The sequence below is a fragment of the Bos indicus genome, chromosome 3, assembly GCF_029378745.1.
Source record: "Bos indicus isolate NIAB-ARS_2022 breed Sahiwal x Tharparkar chromosome 3, NIAB-ARS_B.indTharparkar_mat_pri_1.0, whole genome shotgun sequence".
Lineage (NCBI taxonomy): Eukaryota > Metazoa > Chordata > Mammalia > Artiodactyla > Bovidae > Bos > Bos indicus.
Window position 1 is genome coordinate 101,491,919 of NC_091762.1, and position 21,487 is coordinate 101,513,405.

General features: G+C 48.1%; 1 protein-coding gene across 4 annotated transcripts; it reads right to left on the reverse strand.

Annotated features, from left to right (window-relative positions):
• Positions 1–623: 623 nt before the first annotated feature.
• KIF2C (kinesin family member 2C) lies at positions 624–19,282 on the reverse strand. 4 transcript variants are annotated; one of them, XM_019957607.2, is made up of 21 exons: positions 19,150–19,282; positions 18,202–18,296; positions 15,399–15,500; positions 15,171–15,219; positions 12,432–12,554; positions 11,323–11,445; positions 10,674–10,774; positions 9,940–10,035; positions 9,303–9,357; positions 9,031–9,193; positions 7,548–7,638; positions 7,216–7,279; positions 7,047–7,138; positions 6,148–6,290; positions 5,144–5,348; positions 4,912–5,022; positions 3,613–3,680; positions 3,177–3,282; positions 2,972–3,085; positions 1,390–1,513; positions 624–1,280 (listed from the first exon to the last, which is right to left on the reverse strand). In XM_019957607.2, exons 1-21 carry the CDS (start codon positions 19,211–19,213, stop codon positions 1,198–1,200), a joined length of 2,172 nt encoding a protein of 723 aa, XP_019813166.2. In that variant the 5' UTR covers positions 19,214–19,282; the 3' UTR covers positions 624–1,197. The 4 variants fall into 4 exon arrangements, with proteins under 4 accessions (XP_019813166.2, XP_019813167.2, XP_070642771.1 ...); XM_019957608.2 differs by lacking the exon at positions 11,323–11,445; XM_070786670.1 differs by lacking the exons at positions 18,202–18,296; positions 19,150–19,282 and adding an exon at positions 15,961–16,030 and having other exon boundaries at positions 15,399–15,496.
• Between the last annotated feature and the right edge of the window lie 2,205 nt (positions 19,283–21,487).

Here is a 21,487-nt window from a genome sequence, read left to right on the forward strand (position 1 = left end):
CCTAAAACTTGTGTTTGGTTGTGTGGTGCTAGGCTAAAAACCTTTTAATGGTGCATTACCATTTACCTGGAGAAGGAAATGGCAACCCACTCCAGTACTCTTGCCTGGGGAATCCCATGGGCAGACGAGCCTGGTGGGCTACAGTCTTGTGGGGTCGCCAAGAGTCGGACATGACTGAGCAACTGAGCATACACCATTTACCTGATTCATGTTCTGTGACGTGGGATCTGGAGTCTTCTAGTTCCCAAACCATCCATGCCCTGTGTTTGGTTCCTCAGTCTATATGGCAAATTTCTCATTTTTCAAGAGCAAACGTGTTAACCTGTCAGATCCTTTCCTGTCTAGCAAAGCAAGTGCTTTCGCGTCAGTGTTCCCACAGAATTTTTTAACATGTCTTTAGCAGACTGTAAATGGCAGAGCACCATTTCCTTTCTGCTTCGAGCTCCTGTCCAGGAGAAGGCCTAGGACCTAGTCGGCATTGAACAAGGCAGAGGTTGGCATCTTCACCATATCACTGAAACCGCAGGTGTGGATGTGGCCTCCTGGGGAGAGTCAGCATCAGCGCTACCCCTGCGGTGGTGTCCGAGTCCCAGAAGGCTCTTCCCACACACCACTCAACAGGCTGATTTTTTTCTCTTTATTATTAGACATAATATATAAACACATAAAACAGAAAACAGCAGGGATCCTCATGGGCCTCAAAAACCAGCAGGGAAGGAAGAGGCCCTGGGAAACTTTTTTTTTTTTAAAGTACAAGATATATTAGTGGCCGGACCAAGGGTGTGGAAGGCAGGCCAGAGCCAGCAGAGCTGAACTATAGGCTCCTTCTCTCCCCACAGAGCCAGGACAGCCCCAGGGAGCTCTCCCCCAGCAGCCAGTCCACACAGGCAGATTGCTGCCTACGGGAAAACTCTACGATGGAGAGCCTCCCCCTCTGGGAGAGAAGGGCAGTGCACAGGGTAACTAAAAGCTCCTTCCTTCCATCCTTTTTCCCTCCGTGGCTGCAAGTGAGGAAAAGGAAAGCTGTGTCCTATGCACACTGACTCCTCCCAGCTGCCCTGGGCCCTGATATGCCCATACTTGGCATTTACCAAAGTCTGTCCCAGCTCAGACCCACCAGGTGCCCAGAGTTTGCTGAGGAGGGAAGGGGAGGGGAAAGGCTGGGTATGACACCAAATAGATCTTTATTTGCAGTCGTCACTGGGGCCGTTTCTTGCTGCTTATTTGTTTGCTGGCCTGCTCTTCTAGCTGCATGGCCAGGCGCAAGGCCTTGATGACATCTGGAAGGCAGAGGTGGTGCACTTGAAGTCAGCAGGTCTCTTGGAGACCCTGTTCCCTCAGGCAGAGCCACCACCACCCACAGAGGCCCCACCCTCCAGCTGCACCCACCTCGCAGGGCTGAGAAGTGCTTGGCTTGCTGGGCCAGGGCACACTCTGCTTTATTCACAAAGGTCTCCAGGTCGTAGTCTGGCTGCTCAGCCATCTCGGAGAGCTCCAGCCAGCCTGGCCCTTGCTGCAGCGACACAAGACGGACCTTGTCAGGTCAATAATGACCAAACCAATTTAGCAAATCATTCCCAGGGCTCTACCATCTGCAATGCGGATGCCTGTTCCTCTAGCCATGGCCCTGGCCCTGCCTCCTGACCCTTCCCCCATAACTCTCAGCTTGAATCTATCCTTCTCCTGCCTGCCAAACTTGTCCCTGTCCCTGATATCAAATGCATATCTTGATGCCCAAGCCAGAAATCTGAGCAAAAATTCTTTCACCTTGTCCCTCAATCCTAACAACTGCACCCCTGAAATGGTTCTTAAATCTCATGTCATCCTGTCAATCCCAAGACCATGGTCACAGCTAGTCTAGGCACCAGTGTCTCTCCTGAACTCTACTAATCTCCTAACTGCTCTTAACTCCTTAGCGTTTCTACTCATGCTCTCCCTGGGTCCTGAAGCCGGGCTCTGTGCTGTGGCCACAGTAAGGTCCCTAAAAGCTCTCACGTGACCAAGGCACCACTCTGCTTTACTCCCTTCAAAGGCATTCACTGCCCTCATAACGAAGTCCAGGCCTTTGGTGTGAACCATAATGTCCTTTAGCATCAGGTCCCGGCTGACCCGCCCACAGCCTTGATCTCCCTCCCTCACCTGCTCTCACCTTTTGCTATGGCCAGAGCAAACCTACTGCTCTTCCTGAAAGTACCATGTCCTTTCAAACCTTTGGACCCTGAGCACCTGAGGCGGGGAGGGCTCGTGCAGACACTGACCTTGCACGTCCCCTCCTCGGTTCTAAGTGCCCCTCGCTGCCCTCGCTGCTCCACACTCGGAGTGCCCCACTGTTAGGATGCCCTTCAGGCCTCTCCCCTACTTGCACTTCCACAGCAGGGATCATGGCAGTGGTAGCATCTATCACCTACTAAAGGCTGACCACATGCTGGGGAAGGCTGAGTGTTTAACAACATATCACTTAATCCTTAGTGTAACCATCTTGTCTTGACCATTTTGGAGATGAAGAATTTGGGGCCCGGTGAGCCTCAACGACTTTCCTGAGGAAACTGGCTCATAAATAGAAGAGTCAGGATTGATCAAGTCTTTCTTTAGGCCTGTTATCCATCCTTCATGATTTTGGCCCTTGGTCTCAGCACAGGAGCTGGTGGTATATAGAAAGTATTCACCAACATTCATGAACAAACGAGACCTGGCTACCCTCCAAACCCTCAGTCAGGAGCACAGGAAAGAGAGACTAGCTCCAGCCAGGAGGATGGGGGAAAGCCTCTGTGTGCCAGGCTGGAGAAGGAGGTGTGGTAATTAGCTGCCCTATAAAAGCAGCTGAATAACTAACTGGGGAATTAAGAAATGCTGATCTAGAAGGCTGCCTCTTGCCACCCCAGCCAGAAGACCCGAGGAGGGGGTGTATGTGTGCATGTAAAGCCCAGGTCACTTTCCAGGAATGACGCTGAGCCCAGGGTCAGCTCTCCACCTGTATGATCTCCTTGAGCTCTTCCATGGCCCTTTCTTCCAGCTCCCTGATCTGAGTCATGGCTTCATTGAAGCTGGACATCTGGGAAGACAGTTCATCCTCTTCCTTGGAGAACTAAGGGGGCAAAAGGAGACAGATGACAGTGTGGCCAGGTCCCCATCTCAGCTGGCCATGTTCCCTTCTTGCCTGGCCCACCTCCCCTTACATTGCCTGCACTCAGGGCCCCATTGGAGCTGGCTTCCATCTCTTCTGTTTCCATCTGCATTGGCTGCTCCCCACTGGGTCCACTGTGGGGGCTCAGCTCCTTGACCCTGAGAAAACAAGAAGGTCACAGCTCCCACAGCAGCCTCTTTGGCACTCACAAGTGTGCAGCACTACTCAGATTTCGAGACTTCAAGGAGATGGAGTAGTGGCTTTGCTTTGACCTAGAAGGATTCTTATTCACACTGCTCCCCACCAGAGCCTGAAGGGGATCAGAAAAAAACCTAGTAGCCTCATATATGAACTCCCAAGCCTCAGACTTAGTGAGTCATAGAAGGAGACAATAGGCACTGAGTCCCCAGAGCCCCCTCCCCACTCATCACTGCCATTCCCTCCCCAACCCTGCTCCTTCCCATCCCACTTGGCACAGGTACCAGTACCTGTCTGCATATCTTAGTGTATTTAAAGTATATTCACAGGAGCTTATGCCTGGTGAGATCATGGCGATCTGCAAAAGAAGGAATGGGCAGTTAGTTAATGGTCAAGGATCCCAGGGTAAGGGTGCTCTTGGAGAGGCTGCCAGGAATTGGGGGGAGAGCTCATTAAATACCCACTGTGTGCCAGGGAACTTGCCTCGTGGGCCCTGCAAACTAAGGTTCTTTAAAAGTTGGTCCCCATACAGAGTGAAGTAAGCCAGAAAGAAAAACACCAATACAGTATACTAACGCATATATATGGAATTTAGAAAGATGGTAACAATAACTCTGTATACGAGACAGCAAAAGAGACACTGATGCACAGAACAGTCTTTTGGACTCTGTGGGAGAGGGAGAGGGTGGGATGATTTGGGAGAATGGCATTGAAATATGTATAAAATCATATATGAAACGAGTCGCCAGTCCAGGTTCGATGCATGATACTGGATGCTTGGGACTGGTGCACTGGGACGACCCAGAGGGAGGGTATGGGGAGGGAGGAGGGAGGAGGGTTCAGGATGGGGAACACATGTATATCTGTGACAGATTCATTTTGATATATGGCAAAACCAATACAATATTGTAAAGTTAAATAAAATAAAATTAAAAAAATAATAATAATAAATAAAAGTTGGTCCCCTGTCTTTGCTGGTGTATCTAATTACTCCTGCTTCTTTACTTCTTTACTGACCCGTTCCTCTCACCAAGGTCACAATGCAAGGCTCTGTGATTCCTGCTGGAAACTTTAGTTCACCTGGGCTCAGAGATACTGCCTTAGGGAGAAGGGTTTAGAGCTTAGTCAGAAATTCCCACCTTCCTCAGCAGGCAGAAGAGAGGATATTCCCTGGTGAGGAAGGAGGGCAGATCTGAGCTAGAAAGCATTATGGATAAAATAAGGGGACAGAAAGTCCCTCAAGGCTGAGGCCCTCTTCAATTTCCTAGGCTGGGAGCCAGTGACCCCTGAGGGAAGTCACAGAGGGACGAGGACTGCCTCTCCTGCTTCCCCAAAGGTCCTCCTCCTGAATCCTGCAGCCCCCGTTTCATTAGGTATGGGAGGAACGACCTCCCCGACCCAAGAGATGCACAGACACACAGTAAAGGGAGAAGATCCTTTCCTCCCTGCTTGCGCAGGCAAAGAGGAGTCTGCTGCCCAAAAGCAGGGGTGAAGCCCAGTTAAATCAGAGCCTGGAAACCCAGCTAGCCAAGAATACAGAGCCTCCTGCCCAGGGACAGGACTGCACCACTCCAAAGGGCCCAACTCACCATGCAGGTCCTTGAGTTCTCGCCAATGAAGGAGTCCCTCAACACCTGTGTCAGCTTGCTCTCGCGGAATGGGGTGTGGGCCTTATTCTGTCCCAGGGCCCGGATGCATTCCTGGGGGACAGCAGGGGAAGCTGAGGTCCCCTCCTTCCTTTCAAGATGCCCTCTCCCTCCCACCCTTTCCTCCCAGCAGCCCTCCAGGGCTACCGGCTCCCATGTAGCTGGGCCTGGCTACCTTCAGAGCCAGGAGACTCTTGTTGATTTCTGCACCCTCCATGCGGGTCTGCCGGTCAGCACTGGAAGTGTCTGCGCCTCGCTCATTCCCTGCCAGATCCACCAAAGAGAACTTGCCATGCACTCTCCCTTTGGTTCGAAGAAGAATCTGGAAGCAGGCGTGGGAGCGGGAAGAGTTGGAGTTGGCAAATGTCTGTCCAGAGGTCCTGTGGCAAAGGAGGACAAAGCAGGGCTATGAGCTCCTTGAGGGGGCAGGCGGTCACCAGCCACCATGGCACCTGAGGCTCCAAGGCAGTCAGTTCTCCAGGAGGAAAGGGAGAAGGGCCAGGACTCAGACGTTCTGAGTCATCCTGTCCCACTTCTGTCCTTCCTTCCCTGGGCAGCAGCCCTCCATCCAGCCACTCTGGGTATGGCTTACCCTGGCAGCCAAAGTACTGAATTCTGTGTGAGGGCCTTGGCCAGACCCTGGGCCATAGGCCATGGGGAAGCATGAGTTACCTCTGCTGCAGGGCACGCAGGGAAGGAGGGGCTGTCATGAACCACATGCTAAACTCGAGGGCCCTGGGGAGATAGTCCCTCCCTGGTCCTCCATATGCTGCTCAGCACCCCACTGCACCACGCTGAGGGCCCTGATAGAAGAGCACTTTCCTCCCTCTACACAGGAGCTCTCGTCCCATCACTTCCAGCTAGAGCATACCCAGAGCTTCTGTCCCCCACCACAGAGAGAGGGAACAGTAAGAAGAAACTCAGAGAAGTCAGGAAGCACACCTCTGGATAAGTCTGGTAATAAAGCCTGCCTTGGTCAGATTCAAGATGATTTGACTCGCCCCTGACGAGCCTTACCCTGGGTCATTGGCCCCATTGCGACCGCTTAAGGCAGAGGCCTTCAGAGCCCTCACCAAGCTGGGGGAAGTGGCGCTCTGTGGAAACAGCAAAGGGCTCAGTGCTCATCTATCACCTGACCTGGCATTAGAAGGTGGCCCCTTCCTCCGGCCAAACTCTGACCTGCAGGCACTGCCTATGTCGATCATCTTGATGACGTCATCAGCACAGCTCACCAGGCGCTCCTGCAGCCCCACCACCTGCACCTGCTGCTTGCCGTCCTCCAGCACGCGCAGCTTGGCCTTCTTATTGAGCAGGTCGAACAGCTGTGCCGGGCAGGGGAACAAGGCCAAGGCTGTCAGGCGCCAGGCACCCACTGATCCCTCCCCGCTTCAGAGCCTGTCGCAGCTTAGACAATGGCTGGGAACAGGAAAGGTGGGAGAGGCTACACTGGGTGATGTCAGATGAGCAGCGAGCAGTTCATCTGGGAGCTGAACTGGGCCACCTTGGTTTGATGTGACCCTGCTTCTTTACTAGCGTGACCTGGGAAGGTACTTAGCCACCCAGCTTCATTTCTCATCTGTGCGATAGCGACAGTAATGGTGATACTTCCCAGTAGGGTTGTGGTAAAGAGCTGAGAGAAGTGCTTAGAATAGTGCTCAGTACCTAGTAACATGTTAATTAGCCACATTAGCTATTATCTAGACCCCACTCGGGGAAGGTGACTCTCCAAAAGCGTAGAGAGATACATAGAAATATAGAGAGAGAACGAGTATGAGAATGAATGTGTGCGATCAGGAGAAGAAGAGAGATTTAAGAGGGAGGTGCATGGAGGGAGCACAGGGCACACACAAGCAAGCCTCCCATCTGGGAGGAAGCCCTGAGGCGTGTTCCTGCTTACTTGTTGAGCGTGCCTCCCATTCCACCATCGGATGAAAACCTCCCACACATTTGGGCAAAAAGTGGCCCAAAGGCGTGACAACACACAGGGTGTTTGTCTTCTACAATTTCTAGCCAACCTCAAGATTTTAGAAAACTTCAGGGACCCCAGCAGCATAAACAGAGGGCTCCCTGCCAGCTACCTTCCCATTATAGATTTCGAAGAATGTCACATAGACTTCCAGGTCCAGCTTCCGGTATCGGGGCTGATTCTTCAGGAGGAAGACGTCCCGGGCTGTGGGGAGAACCTGGATTAAGTAAGCAACCTGCCCTTCTGTGCCCAACCCTGCTGGGGCAGAACACACTACTTACAGGCCATCGCATAGATCCCTTTGGATGCATTCTGGGCTTTTCCATAGAGGTCTCCACCCATTGTCTGCAAAGGGAAAGGACAGGAGACTGTGCTAAAGAGCCCTTGGCCTAGGCCAGAGCATTTCTGGCTCCACCACCACCGTGGGCCATACTACAGCCAGGAGGGGAGCTGGACCTGCTAAGGCCCTTCCCTGCCCCTGGCACAGCAAGAGCATCTGGAGGTGGGGCATCTGCACTGAAGGGACCTTCTGTAAGAAACTCACTGTCCTCCTTTTCAGAGGCCCAGAGGTGCACTAAGGGCAGGTTACTCTCTGCCAGGCTTGAATACTCACATGAGTCTTGCCACTTCCCGTCTGACCGTATGCAAAACAGGTTGCCTTTCCACCTTCAAAGATTGTTTGTACCAGTGGCCTTGCTGTGAACCTAAGAGAAAGCATGGGGAAGCATGCATATCTCTGCTTAAATGTGCTTCCTAGAACGTGGTTCTGCTACCCTTCCAAAGCAGGATTCCTGGGGGCTTCCTTCCAAGCAAAGTGGTCCCACCTGACCCCAGCCCCACTTACAAATCTGAAATTCTCCTAACCACCTGGGGAGGGCTGGACCAACTGGCCAGGAGCAGGCTGGTCCATACTCTGACTGAGCCACCAGCACCTCCTCTACCCTGGAGACACAGAGGGAAGCTTGAGCTTAGCAGCCCACTTCCAGCATATGAAACACTACAAAGATCAAAGAAACTCTTTAAGAGCCTAAAATATTTTAGGTTTTGTGGGCCACATAGGTCTCTTCCATATATACACATACGTAAGTATACATATATAGACATTTTTTAAATGTCTGTATTTGGCTGCACTGGGTCTTAGTTGTGGCAAGTGGAATCTTTAGTTGCAGCATAGTGTGGCTTGTGGGATCTAGTTCCCTGACCAGGGATCGAACCTGGGCTCCCTGCATTGTGAGCTCAGATCTTAGCAACCGGACCACCAGGGAAGTCCGAAATATATATATATATTTAATGATTCTTTGAAAACACAAAATCCACTCTTAATTTGAGAGCCATATAAAAAGGGTTGCAAGCCAACTTTCACCCGTGAGCTACAGTTTATCAGCCTCCAGTGTAGAGCAGCGCTGTCCAGTAGAACTTTGAGGATGGATACTGGACATGATCTCTATCTGTACTGTCCAACAGTAGCCACTGTCACACATGGCTACTGAGCACTTGAAATGTGGCTCGTGTAACTGAAAAACTGAATTTGTTTTTGGCTGCACTGTACAGCACGTGGGAATCTTAGTTCCCCAATCAGGGATTGAACCCGTGGCCCCTGCCGTGGAGGTGCAGGTTTTTAACCACTGGACCACCAGAGAAGCCCCTGAAGAACTGAACTTTTAATTTTATTTAACTTTTATTTAAACAGTCACATGAAGTTAGTGGGAGCTGTACTGGACCAAGCAGCTCCAGAGTTTGCTGAGTCTGCTAAGCCCAGTGGGTAATGGGTGGCTGTACAGGACACAGACACAGGAAGAACCCCTGAGGCCTGCCCAGCCCAGCCTCAAAGAGCGCAGTGGGAATATTTCACTTCTGTCTACTCAAGCATGGGCCACTAAAGCTGAAACATAGGATGTGACAGCCCCAACAGGGCCTTCCTTGTGCTAGAAGCCAGAGCCAGCTCTGCATCATGGTCCATCCAAAGAAGACACAAGAGGAAGCCAGGAAGGGATTCAGAGTCAGCATGCCTGAGAGTGCAAGTGCTACCACAATGTCCCACACTGGAAAAAGGAAAGTGTCAGGAGGAAGGGGGGAAACAGAGGCAAGGGACTAACCTGTAGACAACTTCATTTGAAGTCGTTTCATCAAATGCGAAGTCAAAGCAGAATGCTTGGTTCTCCAGATACTTTGTTAAGTCCACTTTTAACTTAGGCTCATGGACCAAGAGGACACACTTGCTAGGAACGGAAATCACATCAATTTCTTTCTTGGCCAACTCTGCAGAAGGACAGTATTTCAGGCGATGCTCCCTGGACACGGGGGACCCTCAGTCTGAAGCCTCATTCTGACTGAACTTACCTTGGGGCTAAGGTAAGGTGGGGCTTACCTTGTTTATTCAGTGGGCGTTTCCTAACACAGACACATATCCTGTGCTCTTCGATCTTCAGGAGGAGGAGAGAAGACAACCGTCAGCAAAAAGGTCAGTGTAATATTGAAAGAAAGCTGGTCCAGAGCCCCTCCTTTACTAATCATATGTCTGGCCCAGTCAGGGGCTGAGACCTAACACTGGGACCCACTGTGCTCATAGTTACTCTAGAGCACAAGAAAGCTCTGAATTTTCTTCTCAGTTTTCTCACTCTGCTGCCTATAGGAGGTTTCAGCACACTTTCATGATTAGCAGTAAGAATTTAGCCAATCTATTGAAGCAGGGAGGATGGGGGCTGGAAGGGAGTTTATAAAGATCAGAGTCTCCTATCTAGCCCTTGCTAGCTCCACCCCACCAAAGCCCACCCTCACGCCCTTAAGGGTGAGTGACGATTCCTGTGTGCTCTCGTTCCTTTAAGAGATGTTTCTGTCTCTCAGTTATACGCCTACTCTGGAAAAGAATCTTTTTATATATATTAAAAAATGAATCACTTTGCTGTATATCTGAAACTAACACAATATTGAAATCAACTATATTTTTTTAAAAAATTGTACGCCTACTCAGGAAGGAGAGATAGAAGCCCTTTGGGATTACTTACTGGATCAGCCGCAGTAAGCGGATGACATTCCAAAGTAGCTCGAAATTCTTTAATCATGCGGGCAAATTCCCAGTTTGGAAAGCTGTTGTCATACTCCTGTTTGTGGTAAGATTGAAGAAGGACTGACTGCCAAGGTGTAGGTGTTCGCAGGCCTCAGTGCTAGGCAGTGGCAACAGCAGCCCTTCCTATGCACACAGCCCCTTCAGGGCTGACAAAACCCCCACACAATCTCATTGCCCTTGACTCTGGCTCTGGGCAGAGAATTCAGGCACAAAGTTTTGGGAACAAGATTGGCAGGGGGGCCTAGGCATGCAGCAACCACTCTAGGAAGCAGGGCAAGAGCCACTGCCCCATGTCTTAGGAGACCAGCAGGCTGGGATTCTCCTGTGCCATTAACCCAACCAAAGGGTAATAACCCAAACTTGAACTCCACTGTGGCACCCCACATATGCGCAACTAGGAGGTCAGGGGAACAGGCAACTGCCATTGAACTGTGTGATGGGCATGCCCACTGGATAACCAGTAGGAGATATTCATCATCTGAAGGTCTTCAGAAAAATATCTGAATTATTTGTTCTCTGAATCCTGATGAGAAACTGGTTAAAATTCTTGGTTATCAGAACTGGAGCCTCAGAAATGCTGGGGCTGAACCGTTATCTATCTCTGTTGCTGACAAGGTTGCAGTTAAGAAAGTCTATACAAAAACCCTTGCCCTTGCTTCCCAAGAAAGGTACCTGAGCTCGCTTTATTCTCATTTCAGAGTTCTGGGCTCTCTTCTCTTCTCTCTTGTTCTTCATTTTTTCCATTTCCTTCACAATACATGATTTCCTCCGAACTAGTGGAAGAGAAAAAAAAGAAGCCCTCTCTTTTACCTGTCTAGGCCAGCCTGCTCTTCTCTGGCTGTTGTGTGGAGTCCTGGGCCTTTCTCATGGCTAGACCTTCTCTAGACCCTTGCTCTTACATCACCGCATGCAAAGAGAAGAAGCACCAGCTATGACTCTTGGGATGGCCAAGCTGACAAGAAACTTGCTACTATGAGCACTCCAGGTCTAACCCAAGCTCTCTCTATGCCTCTGTGGCCTTTTTCTCAACAATCAGTAGAGATGAGATTGTCCCTGTTTGGTGGTCACTCTGGGCTGTTGTTCAGGTGTTGACCAAGACTTTAGCTGTAACAACACCTCAGTTACATCAGAGAGCTTCTGCCAGCTGGCAGTGAGTGACAGGGTCACCTGTTGTGAAAGATCAATTCCGTGGCCACAGGGCAACATGTCCCCATGAGACAGACATGGTTTGAACTCAGGTACCAAGCAAGCCATGTTTGGGACAAGCTGTAATTCCTATCCTGCACTAGCAGCAGGGTACCAGACAGCTCAGTGTGTCTACCTGACTTCACAGAGTTTGCAGAAGAACTGTCTCGGACGGAGTGGACTTGTTCTTCCACCTCCTTGCTGACCATCGTCAATGGTATTTCACTCACTGCAGGGCAGGAGGGCCTAGAGGAGCCGGCTGTGGGGGAACAAGAGTCATTGGAGAAGCAGGCAGGCATACAGCAGCTGTGTTCATCTGAGCCCTAGAGGGTCACAGGCCAGGAGGATGGCTACTGACTGCCAGCTCAGCAAGGGCTCAGGTTCTACTGCGTAAGCAGAGCTCAGGCTTTTCCCTTCATCTCAATCCACACCTTGAACCCAGTAAGCCCCGCCACAGGGGTTGGCTCCTGGTGTCAAGAAATCTTAAAGGTTATGTGAGTTGCTCAGTATGCGCTTCACTATGAAGGGAAAAGCCTTTAAAGGTCTGACCTCTTTAGGCTTGACCAAGTAAGGGTTCTTAGGCCAGGCCAGGCCTTTCAGCTCATTTGGGAAAAATTTCTGACTTCAGAACCCCAGTAGTTAACAGGAGGAAGGACTGAAAACTAGGAATAATGGGAACCTGGTTCAACCTAGAAAGGTACAACCAGAGAGGTACAACCCACAGCAACTTCCCATAGCTGGCCATGACCCTTTTGTTTACCTTGACTTTAAATCACTTAATTTACTAATAACTAGTACAAATTGACAATTAAAAATGTTTTTAAAATCCCATTTATATAAAGTCCAAAAGAAGATAAAGTTAATTTATGTGATCCAAAGTCAGGACATAGATACCCTTGGGGCTTAGGAATTGGGAGGGGGCCTGAAGGGGACTTTTGGAGTGCTGGTAATGCTGTTTGATCTAGATGTCAGTTATATGAGTGTGTTTACTTTGTGAACTATATAGTCAATGATAGGTTTACTTTCCTGAACATATATATATATATGTGTGTGTGTATATGTATAATGTTTAAAGTTTAAAAAGTAAAGTGAGACGATTTTCAGATAAGGGAGCAGTGGTGCAGGAGCAGAACGGTATGAAAGCCAGGGAGTATAGGAATCCTAGGATATTCCAAAACAGGCTCAGGGCAATGTGTGAAGAGCTGCTCTAGGGCCTCAAACAGGGAGAACAGATTCATTACTCACCGGCAACTGAAAACTGTTTGCGGGAATTTGCAGATGCAGGCAGCTCCACCTCCATATCATTTTCCTGAGTGGTGATTTGAACCTCTGAGACAGCGGACATGCGAGTGGAGCGGCCTCGGAGACCTGAAGGACCAAGGGCCGTGGCCAGTCAGTGCATTGTGATCAGAAGAGCAAAACAGATAGAGGGACAGTCGAGGGTAACCCTTCAAGATTCTATACAGGGTGAGATGGGTCCCGAAACCTGGAAAGGAGCCCACCAACTTCCCATTCCTTCCATCCAAGAAAGAAAGGCCAAGTACCAGTGACCCCAAAACTAATTTGTTACATCCTGCAGTCTGAGAGCTCCTGAGGGATCCCACAAGAGCATCTGTCTGGAGTAAACGGAAGAACCTACAGACAATGTGAGATCATTTCTGGAGACACAGACCTAATCCCAGAAAAAAAGCATTTTAATCTTAGCAGCAGCACCTACCATTCTACAATCTTCCCAAACATCCAGAGGTAAATACTAGTATTCCCAACTGATAAAAGGGGACATTAAGGCATAGAGAAATTAAGCAATTTGCCCAGTGTCACTCAGTTAGTAAGTGTCAGAGTCAGGATGTGAACCCAAGACTGCCAGATTTCACAACCAGGGCTTTTTCCACTGCTCTAAGATGCTTTACAGAGCCAGACCTGGGCCACAGCATTAGAAGCCATGGGACCAGCAACTGATTTTTCTGGAATCTTTAAAGAATGCTTAACTGACAGAAACAATTTAACTGAGTTTATACAATTAAGTTGTTTAAACAAGTTTAATTCCTGTCAATTTCTACTCATCTATATTGCTTCCCTCCATAAGAAGAAATAATGTACCTATAAAATAAAAGTAGTAAATTTGGAAATAAAACACTAGTGTCATATAAACAAATATCAACCTATATGGAATTTGAGTTTCCTAAGTTTAGGCTGATATGATGGCTCTATATAATCAATCTATGTTTTTCATAAAGAGCATGAATTATTATAATATTCCTATTTCTCAAAAGATCTGTGATCTTATGTTTCACTTCTACTATTCAATATCATTCATTCAATAATGAATCGTTATTTTTTTCCCATTAAAAGGAGCAGTAGGGGTCCAGTGGTTAGGATTCCGTGCTCTCACTGCCAAGCGCCCAGGTTCAATCCCTGATTAGGGAACTAAGATCCCATGAGCCAGGTGGCATAGTCAAAACAAAGAAAAAAGGAAGAGTGGCAATATCTTTTTGGGACGTGCACGTGGAGAGAGACCACTGCCACTCATATTTCTCCTGGAGGCCACTGGAGTGTGGTACAGCCAGCAAGAGAGGGCCAGCATTACACCATTCCTGCCTAGCTCAAGCTCAAAACCACCCCACCTTTCACCTCGGGCCCCTGGGAAGCCTGAAGCTCCAGTCAAGTAGTCTCTGGGCCCAGGGTGGCTGGATTATGTTGAGACAGAGATAACCCCCCGACTAGGACAGGTTGTGCAGGCTGTGAAGTATAGCTAGCTTTGGGTTATAAACTGGATTCTTTGGGCAGCTTGTGCATATAGGCACCCATCACAGCCTACCATAGTTAAAGTAGGTTTATGCTGATTCCTGCAGAGAAAGCCTAACTTTCTCTGGAGTTCAAAGCACTGCTATTATTTGTCCAATCCCACCCTACCCCCAGATCACCATAGCATTACCAACTCTACCTCTAAATGGCCCTGACCTAGCTTTTCTGACAGCCTACTCACCACCTCACTCCAAGGCATGTCATTTCCCCAGGGAGAGAAAACAAGCCCACCACAGTTGATTACCGCTCTGGATTCCACAGGAAAGGCTCCCAGGCCAGTTAGCAAATTTCCCAAATGCACCAGATCCAAAGAGATTGGTCTAAGTTAAGAGCTGTAGGTTGAATGGTTGAATTCTCTTTTTCTTTTTTTTAACTGCTTCAGAGGTAGGATCGACATAAAAACAGCTGGAGGTATTTTATGTGTACAACTTGATGGATTTGGAGGTAAGTATACACCCATAATGGAGAAGGCAATGGCACCCAACTCCAGTATTCTTGCCTGGAAAATCCCATGGACAGAGGAGCCTGGTAGGCTGAAGTCCATGGGGTTGTGAAGAGTCGGACATGACTGAGTGACTTCACTTTCACTTTTCACTTTCATGCATTGGAGAAGGAAATGGCAACCCACTCCAGTGTTCTTGCCTGGAGAATCCCAGGGAAGGGGGAGCCTGGTGGGCTGCCGTCTATGGGGTTGCACAGAGTCGGACACAACTGAAGCAACTTAGCAGCAGCAGCATACACCCATAAAACCATCATCATAATCAATGCTATAAATCTGCTCATCACCTCCAAAAGTTTCCCCCTGTACCCTTCATTTTATATTTTGTTTTCTCCTTTTGTAGTAAATCACTCAACATAAGATCTACCCTCATAGTAAATTTCTAAGTATATAATACACTCATTGATCATGGGCCCTATGATATACATTAAATCTCCAGAACTTCTTTATCTTGCCTAACTGAAACTTTGTACCCTTCGACCAACACCTCTCCATTTCTTCCTCCCTGAAGGTTGAATTCTTCCTCACTGAGAAAGAGGCGTGGAACACAGGGCAGGACTCAGCCTACACAGTAGCGGTCTTCTAACTGGAACCATGAGTCTACTCACAGCTTCCTGCACCCCAAGAACATCATTTCTGGCACAAACCCCATGACAGTGAGCCAGCAGAAATCCATTTACCTTCCTTTGGAGCAGGAATTCTGGAGCTGACTGATCTGCGCTTTTGTTTCTGAAAAAAAAAAAAAAAAACCACCATGACATATGGGTCTTATCAGTTCTCAAGGGCCTATCCTGGGCCCATGTACTGTGCTGAAGTACTAAGCAGGCCCAGAAAACAAACCAGCAAAGACCCAAACAAGCCAAGTGCATCCTCTGGGCACTGGCTGTAGTCAGATGACTGGCAGCTACCTGAACCGTTACATTCTCCTGCAGGGGAAGATTGTCCTTCAGGTGTAAGGGAAGAAGCTGTAAGAGTTCTGGGTTTATTGCAGCCACATCATCAAAATCTACCTGCAAGAAGAAAGTAAAAGTTTCTATGAACAACATAGCTTGTTCAATTCAATTGCATTTCTGCAATCAAGGCTACCCCTAAATTCATATTTTATAAACTTTGAGTTCCGCCAAGTACTAACAGCTATAAACAAATATTTATTCCCTGATTGTGTTTTACCATCTAGATGGATATTGGTTTCTGATCTCCAAGCGAATGAATGGTAGACATTAGCGATGAGAATGAGGTGAAGAGGAAGGCCAACAGTCAGATAGTCCACAGTAGATCTTGGCCACTTGGCTCCCTACCGCTCTGTGGGGCAGTGGGGTCCTGCTGGGCACAGCCCTTGAACACCTCTTGCTGCCTGCCACCAAGGGGGAAACAATTCTAACTGTCCCACTGATAGTCAAGTGGAGGGCCCTTCAGGATCTTATGGGCGGGGACAAGTACCCGAGAGCGGTTACCTAGTCCTCAATCTACCTACATTTTCTACCGGGCCCAGAAACTTCTTCCCCAGTCACAGCATCCTACTCATGCCTTCCCTACTTCCTGTGCATGCCTGCAATGAGGTCACAATTCCAGGTTTACATCACCAGAGTCCTGAAACCCAGGGACAACTCAGGCTTCATCAGCATATTTCACAGCAGATTCAAACACACCAAAATAGTACCAACTTGATTATTTGTGTTTCACATTTGTGATAAAATGTGAAAGAGCTGCAGCATGTACTCCCAGGTGAGAACTTCACTTCCTACATATGCAATTTTTATGTATTAACAGCTTCTTCAAACACTTATTAGGCATAAGTAAGGCAGTAGGGGGAAGGTACTCAAACTGAACTAAGACATGTATTGGACTTCCCTAGCGGTCCCATGGTTGGATGGCTGGGAAGATTTCACATCCTGGGGGGCAACTGAGCCTGTATGCTACAGCTACTGAGTTCAAGCTCTAGAGTCGTAAGTACTGAGCCCATGCTCTGCATCAAGAGAAGCCACTGTAACGAGAAGCCCACGCACTGCAACTAGAGAGTTGCCCCAACTCGCTTCAACTAGTGAAAGCCCACATGCAGCAACGAAGACCTGGTGCAACCAAAAAATTAAAAAGACATGTATTGCCCTTGCCTTCAGTGAGCTCATATTCTAGTAGGGGAGAGAAGCCATACACATAAAGGGCTGGAAACCCAAGCAGCATGGGATAGACAAGGAGGACAGAATGATCAAGTGCAAAAGCTGGTAAGTACTTTAGTAGTCACACTTCTATTCACCTTTCTTGGACAGCTACAAACCCTTACTACTACCCCTCCACCCCAATTCCAATCCCTAAACTACAGAGAGCATAAACAATGCAGAAAACCAGAGTTCCGACATTAACTGATTCTCACATTAATGATTCAGGAAGGGATAAGAGTGTGCAGGCAGCGAGGCACTGGGCAGGATCACAGAGTGGGGAACTGCCTCATTTGTCCCTGGCACAGGATACTTTGGGAGGAGTGTATGGTAAAAAGGACAAAAGTTGATTGGGATCAGATCTTGAAAAGGCTTTGAATGCCTCACTAAGAAGGTTGAACTTTATTCCACAGGCAACATTTGAGCTGGAGTTAAGACGCAATAAGAGTTGTATTTCTAAACAAACAACAAAAACAAGTCACGAGGAACTGCTAATAGATGGCTGAAAGGGATTTTAGGAACCTCTTGATTCAAGGACATAATATAAAGAATCCAGTTCTTCTATTTCTCAAATACACCACCTAAATAAACATGTGTCTACCATAAGGCACTACGCTAAGCAAGCACTTTACATTTGTTATCTCATTAAGCTTCATGGAAGCGGGTCCAGGTTTGTCTTACTCACCTATGTATCCCCAACACCAAACACACTGGCTGGCATTTTGGAACCAGTACAAAAGGATTTGTTGAATAAGTCCTCAAACAACCCTATGAGTAGATATTATTATCATCCTCATTTCATAAACGAGGAGAATTTCTCATAGGAGCAGAAATGTGCTTGAGAACATTTAGTGGCAGGGCCAGACTCTAGAATCCAGGTTTTCGTACTCAGCCTGGTGACCTCTTCACTACACCACATGCCTCTAAAACATCAATGTCTTAGGGATATCCCTCCTACTTCTCAAAATCCTTCCAAGGCTCCCACTGGCTGCAGAATAAGATCTTAAACATCTTAGTGCCAGAGACAAAGGCCTTCTAGTCTCCTTTTCCAGTCTTTTTGCGCTGCCAAGCATACTAAGCCTTCCTCTGCGCCTGGAGCCAGTTTCTTTACCCGTCCCCATGAGGGCCACCTCAGTGTCTTTGGCCCCACCCCCACAAGCTCATCTGCAGTGAGTTTCCATCTCTGACCTGCTCTAGCATTATTCCATCTGTAGTTGCCTTCTATTTTTGGGTGTTTCAGAAACATACTTTTGTCTCCCCAAAGAGATTATCAATTTTACTCTCCAAATCAGTATCATAGGTAGTGTGCACTCAGAAGCTAGCTTGGGTGAGTAAGGTTTTAGAATTCTGTGCAGTTTGCTTTCTACAAACACACCAGAAACTGTTGATTGCTTCAATTTAGAACAAGGCTGCCTTAAAAAGAGTCCCAAAGCATTCAAAGAGGACCATATTTAAGATTGGGGAGGACAAGTCAGGATGGAAGACAAAGCTGACACAAGTTCCATTTCCACACATGTCTTTTTAACTGTAGTAGAGGCACACTCATAGAACCCACCTCTTTGCCCTTTGTATCTCCTCCTTCTTTCCATTCCACTGAAACGCAGGATTTCTCCAAGTTCACAGTGCTTATACTGGCACTGTGAATTATGCCTAAAGTATGAAAAGGCCAGAGTTACCTATCTTTTTCACTGTTAGGATCCCAGAGGCTCAAATGTCAAGTTGACCTGAAGGAAGGGACAGTTGACTTTCTTTCTAATCTCAGCAGACAAACCTCTTGGCACCCCACCCTTGGAATATCCCTCAGTGAACTAGGCAGGGAACAGTTCTTAAAACTGAGCTGTAGAGGATAAGGGCTCACCCCGACTCAAAAGAGAGCCTACAGCGTAGTGAAGGTATGTTTGGGCAGGAGAGTCTCTCTAGTGCTTAGGTGAGCCATTCTTCAACACAGCACTGAGGCTCTAGCGCCCTCAGGTTTCCCTATCTCCTGACCTTTATGTCTGACCATTCTAATGATACTGGTACTGGAATCATCAGACCTGCCATAGTTGAGATACCTGGCTGAACTGAAAAGGAGAGGGCAGAACTGCAAGCTCCTGAATGAAGAGCAGGGATCTCATCATTTGTCCCATTACCCTGAATCCGGTGTCTGACATATTGTAAGTGCTCAGTGTTAATGGGAGAGTAGAGGGGTCAGAGAACCGAGGTCCCTGCAAGAGCAGGGCAGTTTCAGGGGAGAACTTTGGAGGGGAAAGGAATCCTGACTTCCCGGAAAGGTCCAGTGACACGGGGGCTCCGCCCACTCCTGGAGGACGGAAAGGAGACGCATGGTCAGTACAGAGGCCCCTGGCCGTTGGTAGGGAAGACTGACCGCCAGTGAGGAGACCTAGACCTGGGGTGTGCGGGGATCCCTAATAGTGATTCAGGGCCTGCCATTTGGGGAGGGGCGGTAATTTCAGTCATCTCAGCCCACGGGTCCCTATGGTCTCAGGACCCCGCCCCTCACCATTACTGCGCTGGATCTTGATGGTGAGACCAGGAAACAGGCGAGCCTGAAGCGACGAGTCCATGGGCAGGAAGGAGCTCCGGTGAGGGACACGCGAAAGGCCAGAAAACCACAACTCTGGGAATCCTAACGCCGCGTAAACTGCCGAAGTTTAAATCCCACGCGCCAGCGTCCCGAAACGTCATCACACTGTCGCCGGTCTCCCTTCCGCCAATCAGCGGCGTTCTGCGGAGCCTTTTGGGATACGTAGTCTCCGGGACGCCTTCCGGCGTCTGGAACCGCCCACTCGTCTGGCCAGACCGCTGAACGCAGGGCCTCTTGGGAGCTTTTGGAACCCGCGCTCTGGGAGGTCTCTATTTCCATGAGTTCAACCAGCGGTATCGCTGCTGGGGTCCTTTAAACTCAGAAACCTCAGGGTGATGTGTGAGAGGGAGGGTTCTGGGGTCCTATAGTCATGGGTTCGAACCTCAGCTTGATTAGTTGCCTACTCAGTGACCTCATACAAGTTAACAAACTTTCCTTCTTCGCGCGATGGGGAGCATGTTTTCTCCCTTGTGATATTATTGCTAAGTTCTGATAATGGGGGACTACGTTTGGAGTGCCTGAAAGACCTGGTTCACTAGGTTTTATCGAGTGTCTTATCACGTCCTAAGCGCTGGAAATAGTAATTGTGAACAGGACCCATGGTTCTTGCCCTCGACCTAACATTTCTAATGCGAACAGGGAACAAAAAGAAGTAAATTACAAGTAAGTAACGAAATGTGGTAAGTGCTCTGAGGGAAACAGAACTGGAATACAGAAAAATGGAGGAAACCACATTAGGTAAAATGGCCAGGAGAGAAATATTTGAAGTGATAACCTGAGTCTAGAGAATAAGAAGGAATGTCAAAATGAACGGTCTTAAAGGAAGAAGCCAGCGTGGCTGGAAGGCAATAGGTGAGTGGGAAAGGAGTGAGATCAATTTAGCATCTTGTATCCCATACTAATAATTTTGACTTTTATCCTCATGAGAAATCACTGAAGAATTTTGAGCAGAGGAGTGACATGATCTGAGTTACATTTGATTTTATTTATTGGGCTTGCTCTGTTTGGAGAACTAATTTGAAGGTTGCAAGACTGGAAGTGAGGTGACCATTTAGTAGGCAAGAGATTATGCTGGCCTAGCCTGTGGTTGTAATACTGGAAATGTAGCCAAGAGAATGGATTAAAGGTGTACCTTATTGGAGAGGTGGAGTGAATGGATTTTGCTGATGGGGTTTGTGAAAAAATTTCAGTCTTAAATGAAACAGGAGGATATGAAATGGAGAATCTCATACATCCACCCTCCACAGAACGGAACTTAGAGACTAATTTCCCATAATTGCCTAGCTTACAGAAAAAAACACTTACTTCCTGATCAAAGGAACATCCACCAAAAATTATTCTCCATCGTCAAACCAATGAACTTAATATTTTGGGACTCTGGCCAGTCTTTCTCCTCTTTGTTCTCCTGGCCCATGAATACAACTCACCCAAACCCTTAGTGGACTTGCTTGTATCCTGTTACAGCATGTGTTTCTCCAACTGCAAATCAGTTTCTGATAATTTGAGCTTGTCTTGGTTTACCTCTAGGTGGACAGGTTGGATGTGCCGGTGAAGGAGAAAGGATAATCGTGATTGACTGTTGGTTTCTGGCTAGAGTAGCTGGGTAGGTGGTGGACCATTTTCTAAAATAGGGAGTGGGGTTATAAAGGAAACAGTTTGGGGAGTTAGGTAAAAAGTTTTACTGTAGTTATGTTGAGTCTGAGGTATGAAGACTTCAGAGTGGAGGTGTCAGTGAGCAGTTGGATAGGAAAGTTAGGAGCTCAGGGAGAGATCCAGGCCAGAGATAGAGATTTGGCAGTCATTTTAGGTAGATATATTCAGAGTCCTGGGACTAAATATGATCTAGAGAGAGAGTATAGATTGAGATGAGAAGAACCATCACGGAGCCACAGAGCATGCCAACATCTTGAGGGAGGGCAAAGGAGGAGGCAAAGGAATGAGATGAGGGTGGTTTGAAGGGATGAGGAAAACCAGGGAGTAGCAAGCAGAGGAAAGAGTGTCGGAGGAAGTAACTGGAGAGCTGCAGTGAGGACAGGCAAGATGAGGACTTGGAAATATCCTTTATATTTGCCAGCACCTAATAGGAAAAGGAGTACATCAAGGCTGTATATTGTCACCCTGCTTATTTAACTTATATGCAGAGTACATCATGAGAAACGCTGGGCTGGAAGAAACACAAGCTGGAATCAAGATTTGCTGGGAGAAATATCAGTAACCTCAGAAATGCAGAGTGACACCAGCCTTATGGCAGAAA